The sequence below is a fragment of the Glandiceps talaboti genome, chromosome 1 (genome assembly GCF_964340395.1).
Source record: "Glandiceps talaboti chromosome 1, keGlaTala1.1, whole genome shotgun sequence".
NCBI classification, from domain to species: domain Eukaryota; kingdom Metazoa; phylum Hemichordata; class Enteropneusta; family Spengelidae; genus Glandiceps; species Glandiceps talaboti.
Window position 1 is genome coordinate 21,797,342 of NC_135549.1, and position 6,518 is coordinate 21,803,859.

At 35.6% G+C, this 6,518-nt stretch overlaps 1 protein-coding gene across 1 annotated transcript in view; it reads right to left on the minus strand.

The window, feature by feature from the left end:
- Positions 1-5,701, minus strand: part of LOC144434371 (uncharacterized) — a 42,486-nt gene extending 36,785 nt beyond the window's left edge. The window contains exons 1-3 of the mRNA XM_078122825.1: positions 5,596-5,701; positions 4,307-4,540; positions 1,666-1,853 (exon numbers count right to left, since the gene is read on the minus strand). Coding sequence (XP_077978951.1) covers positions 1,666-1,853; positions 4,307-4,540; positions 5,596-5,701 — 528 coding nt within the window. The remainder of the gene's footprint in view (positions 1-1,665; positions 1,854-4,306; positions 4,541-5,595) is intronic.
- Positions 5,702-6,518: the final 817 nt, after the last annotated feature.

Consider the following 6,518-nt stretch of genomic DNA (forward strand, 5'->3'; position numbering starts at 1 on the left):
TGTGTGTGCGTGTGTTTGTCCAATTGTGTATTTATGTATTCATTAAAGTCATGAAATGTTATTACCACAAATTTACAAATTGTAAATTGTAATATATCACAAGTCTTAAGTTACAGAACAAAAACATGCTGAAAGAAATTCGCACCTACAGCAACACACACAACTGTCAGGAATGTCTACCAGGATAATTATCCTGATATTTGTTTGTGTCCATGTGTTTGTCTGTCTATCTGTCTGTATATGTATGTATGTATGTATGTATGTATGTATGTATGTATGTATGTATGTATGTGTGCTCACATGTATTTAACTAGTTCGAGATAATTATCCAAATTGCGATAATTTTTTTATAGCCTGACTGGGATAAATTACAATAAAGTCATATACACCGAAAAATATTTGAAATGGTGAATGCGGAAACAAGAATGAAAAACACTTTCTACTCTCAAACACCTACATTACAAGAAAGTTAGTGGCCGGAGATAGGTTGTCCAGGAAATTTTTTCAGCACGAGTTTTAGAAGACTATTTATCCAAAATAATTTTATCTAATTCTATCCTGGAGTCATTTCTTGACCAGCCAATTTGGCATTTCTGGTCTGTGACAGATGTTTTTGTATTTCAATCATGCCAAAAAGTCTATTGTGCAATCAATTCTAGAATCACTTTCATTTTCAAAAATGCTAATCACTACACATAATTATGTTATTTCCCCCATATACCAGTGTTCAACACTAGAGGGCGCTATATTTCCCACTTCCGGTTTGCATTGTACAATGGGTAATTGCATGATGTAAGCAAGGTGCTAGCTGTTCCCACACAGTGCCTTCCACGCACAAAGAGAACAAAGGTTAAACAAATAACTTGTTAATTAAAGTGCATTGATTTTTGAATTAACGATGTTTAACCGATTCTCACTTAGCATATTAAGTACCCCAACATTCTGGGGTACCATGTGAAAGAATGGAAACTGTGCACGGGACCTTAGACCATATCATATCAGCAGTTATTCATTACATATAGACAACACGTAAAGTTTGCTTCCATGTCCTGATATAAACGTTAGTGAAAAGATAGCATTTCAACATCCATATTTCCAGACAAAGGCTGTCTAATCTGACACTAATCTGGTCAATGTAGCATAATGTAACGTAGGGTTTTTTTCTTCGAAAGCAGAAGACTTGTTCTTCTTAGTTAACCCTCATTTGCCCGAATTTACAACGTTGTAACACAGACTTGAATTATGGTAATTTATAGCTAAAGCAAAATAAAGTGTGTGTGTGTGTGTGTGTGTGTGTGTGTTTCCGATAACTCTACCGACCCTAGTTTAAGCAGCCGATCCTAAACATGTTTTTAAACATTTAAAACAAAAGGGGAATTCTGTGTTTTCTGACCTTCATGTATGTCTGTTTTCTTTCCACAATATTTATTTCAAACTATCACAGAAGGGATATTCAGACCGACATTTCTTTTGTTTTTGGATCGAAACAACATTTTTCAAAAGTAAGAACAATTAAAAGGTAAAGGTAAAGTAAAATCCTGACCTACCTACCCTATTTTCTGAGGCCATGTTATTGGAAACACACAATCATTTGTTTTCCGCCCAGCGCCTCACAATCCATGTGGCTAACTACTGATATCAAAAACACTGATGTTCAGAATTTACCTCAATTACACCAAGCTTTCCCCAGTTGTTGATTAATGTTGAGTTTTTAAAGAAGTTGTCTTCTCTTATGTCGTCAGCATAGCTGTTAAGCCATAGATCAGCCACTGTGACACTGCACGGACTTTGCCGGCAATAAAACGGGGATATCAGCGGACTCATAATCACTTCAAATACGGGTGTCCATGGAACTGGAAAAAAAATAATGTCATTACGAAATATACGGCCTAATGAAAAAAATTGTGTGGTTCCGATTACGCTCAAGTTTATAATAGGTAGATTTTGTATTTTATTTTATGTTATTTTCAGTTGTGAATGTCCAGTTCAGGTATTCATATGTTTTACAAATGGTCTCTGTGTTATTGGTTTCTTCCCATCACATGTACAGCCATTACAGATTAGAAGAACAGTTTTATATTGTCCTTTTAAGTTGATGTCAGTTTCCTCGTCCACTGTTTCTGGCGAGACTTCACAATTTTTACGATTTTAATATTTTTTCTCGAATATGTAAAAAAAAAAAAAAAAACGTTTAGGGTCGGCAGCGAAAAACTAGGTGGAACCAAACAATTGTTTTTAGGCCTTACCTTTAGTTTTCATTGACCATTAAAACAGCTTCAGTCTCTTAATACATTAATATAACTTTGCTCATACCACAGACAACTAACAAGGACAACTAACAAGGCAGATATCGATTGGCAACAAAGCTTCTCCCATTGTTCGTCATAGCCCCGGTAAACATTACTCTATTGTCATGGAAATAACTTTCCAACGTGTGAATCTGCCCGAATTCAATATAGTCTCGCATAAATCAACAAACCACACGATACTACGCGATATTTTGATGGGAAAGTTTTCTATCCTACTGACAGAATCATCAAATGTAATAGACGACTTACAATATCGGCACTTGAACTCTCATGCGAACTCGAAGCAGACTCAGATCAAATATCGTTGACATGTAAACACATACCGTCTCGTCTTGTCGACCGACACTATATACATAAACATATGTTTGGCATGATGCAGGTAATTTTCTAGGTCACAGTAGACACAACACTGTTGCAACAAAAGTTAGTATTGCGTCTTTTTACATTGATTGCGACAGGGGTACATGCATGTTATGAATCAAAATAAAAACAATCGACTCTCAGTACCATGCTGGAAAGCAAAACATACAATAAGACGACGCATTGTTTTCCAAGAAAAATTACAATCTTACTGAAGATATTTTAAGATGTGAAGCTAGCTTGCCTTCTTTATTAGTTAAAACATCATTTTCAAAGCATTTTGTATGTTTTCATCCGTTGTACAGTTTCACTTTGATCATGGCCACACTTGTACCGCTGTGGAGTCGGTGGGGACTCCGACCCGGTAAATTGATCGGGGAACAGTTAACAGCTTGTGTATTCATTTTGACATGGGTGATGAATGCATACACCATCATGTAAACGTCGGAAATGTTACGACTATTGAATAAAGTATGTACTTTTCGTACAAACATCCCAGTGGGTAGGACGAAAATCCCAGAGTGTAACTTACTATAGAGCCACAGAACACAACTTACCCTATCGTCAGAATTTGTCGTACAATGTGTAACAAATTCCATATTGCTACATTTTTACATCAAATATATATGTTCATTATATATTCATAATTTTGACCGTCCCAAAGAAGCAAGTTTTACAAGGCAATAACTCAGGTAAATCTTGCTCGATTTTCAAGCTGTTTCCGCAGAAATTGTCGGCTTCCGGTTGAAAATAAAGCTATCTAATATTTGACCCTTACCGATTACACGGTGCTGTTTAAACAACAAAATACGGATAATACCCGAAGAGGGACTTCGGTAGCTTTCGGCGTAACGTTGAAAGTGACAGAGACCCTTGTAGCGTACCCAAGGCAAGGATCGAGCTGTTAATCCCCAGATTAACACCGCGAACAATAGCCATTACCAATCTGTCTTCTTAGTTGTCTGTGGTTATACGTAAAACTAAACATATCCATTTGCATTGAGGCTATGACACTACAGTAAAAAGAATAGCCTAATTTTGCAATTTCATAAATATCAAGCGATTTAAGTCCACTAGGCCTTAACTCCATTGTAAACTTGACCCACATTTGATTTTCTCTAATGTTTAAGGCAAGTTTGAGTTAGAAGTTTGACGACATGTACAATCTTGATAGTCCTGTATTAAAAGCCTACTAATACATTTTGACTCGCACAGAATTTCTCAACTTTTCGGAACAAATAGCATAAGCTGGTAGTGGCAGCTGTATTGCTTTCCCACAGAACTAGAATCACGAACCCACGGACTCACTACACTAATACATCCATGGAGGAACTTAACGCAATTTACTATTTCAACATTTGACCACAAATTACAAATGGTCCCATAATTGTTTTTCCTGTCGAAAATCAAGAAAAAAAAATCTTTAGTCATGTGGACGTTCAAATCGAGATTACTACTTGAACCCCAATCTTAACCTTTCAATAGTTCTAACCACGGTAAACCTTCCTTCAGGAGGAGTTTAACTAACTCGTCATGAGCTATACAGTTGTTCGCAAATAAAACAATACCATATGTAAATTTACTAGAAAAATTGCTTCTTCATCGATTAATGTCGACGTCTACTTAGATCGACTTACCTTCTCCGTAAACTTGAATCTCACACAGTTTGTCACACAATATCTCATTACATTTGAAAACCACATATCGACCTTTCAGGGGTTCTGTAGCCAATTGTAAATAAATCGCATTGGAGTCGAGCTCTTTGCCATTCGCAGGGACAGTGCATTCGGTTTCAGTGTTTAACTTTGAGTACTTGGGATTATTTGGAAACACGCCGGTCACAGCCACGTGCACATAGCCCAGAAGATCCCCTACCGATGTAATCAATAAGTTCGAAAAGTCATCAGAGCTAAATAGCTAAATCATTAAATAGCACTTCAGCGCGAGATAATTTCAGACTTGACAAATAAGTATAAGGGTATACATTGGTCAGTTCACATAAGACAACTAATAATATTAGTATTGATACAACCACCATTTGTCATCTTTTGATGCAAAAAAAGCTTAAGAGATGATTTTATAGTATATATGTATATATGATAGATGATAGATGATTTACATGTTACCAGTAAACTATTTTGCACAAGACCAGTTCTAGTACTATGCACTCAATATATATAAATGTCATTAGCTCTGACGAACTTAGGGTAGAACGAGCCTCAGGGATCGATTTCTATTCCCAGAAAATGAATATCCCTAAAATCACTCCTGATGAGGGGTCATTACAATTGGTTCCGTCCGTGCATCCGTACGTCCGCCTGTACACGACGTCGTCCATATCTTTGAAGTGCAACGGCCGATTCTTTCAACCCTGGCACAAATTTGACAGAAATGTGCACTTCGCTTTTTCGACATATATGCACATTTTGACCGAATGATGTCTATAGTTGTAGTTATAAATCAATATTTACTACATAACTTCAAAACTGTAGTACATAGAGACGCCATTCAAATTTCTACCACTATATTATCGTGTGTATTAAAGCTTTCTTTTAAGACCTCGACCATCAGGGTCAAATTCAAATATAAGATTTAATATATTTCAAGTATATTGCAGGCACTTTTCAGTGTGGTCAATTTACCTTATCAATTATTTAGTACAGGTAATACACAACAAGGGAAATAAACATTATGCAGTAGTTAGCATGTTTTTATAACTTTTAACTGAACAGCTGTCATATTCTTAGTTACAATTCACGATTTACAGCATAACGTGTGTAGGGGAGGGGGGCATACATGTATTTACGAACCTAGTCATAATCGATGTCTAAGATATATAATATTATATTATATTATATTATATTATATTATATTATATTATATTATATTATATTATATTAAAGAGAAATCATATCATAACGCTTACATGGCTGACTGTTTGGTTTGTAAACAAGTCCAAATCCGAAAACATCATGAACAATGCTGAGATCAATTACCAATTTCTTATCATTATATTCTGGCAGAGCTTCCATGTTTAAGCAAGGCTGAACACCAGGTAGTTGTAATTGTTGAAAGTCCTGTCCGTAAACTAACGACACTTGTTTAGAAGAAGCCACGTTCTTATACACTGAAAGAAAAAGATGGTGTGTTACCACAAGTGTGTCCAAATTTATGATTATCTTTGAAAATGCATATGATTAGGTTTTTTTCAGTGAACAAGGAATTTACTTTACACCGCGTCACTTTCTTGTCTGAATAATGAAACCTTATATAAAACCTTAAATCGTCAAATTTGTAATAAGTATAAACTGCCAAAATTCACAAGTTTTAATAAAACACATAATGAAATTGTTCAGAAGCTTCTTCTTCGTCAAAGTTAGGTACATGTTACTATGAGGACAAAATTGTGATGTGCCAACTTGTATAGCTTTCTATTGAGTATAAGTTTTCTATTGAGCAAAATGGTTTTACCTTTTTCAAAGTATTTCCAATTTTCAATTCTTTCACCGTGATGTACGAACGTGTCATCCGAAAGTATGCACGTGTTGTTGATTGATTGTCCTTTGCTATATGAATACGATTTGCACCAATCTTTGTGAAGACATCGTTTAGCACAGTCTCCCCTTAAAAGTATGTCTGGTTGGTATTCGTACACATAGCTGTTCATGTCATGAGGCTCCTGTATGCGAGCACCATTTACTTTGAGATAAAACCTGTTATAGTCAATGTTTACTGCAAACAAACAAACACGCATAAATGTTATGTTAAGGTAGAATGCATCTCACCTCGAAAGACGAATTTTCATGGAAATATAAAGGTCTTCAATTCTCTCGAAACCATGATATTAAA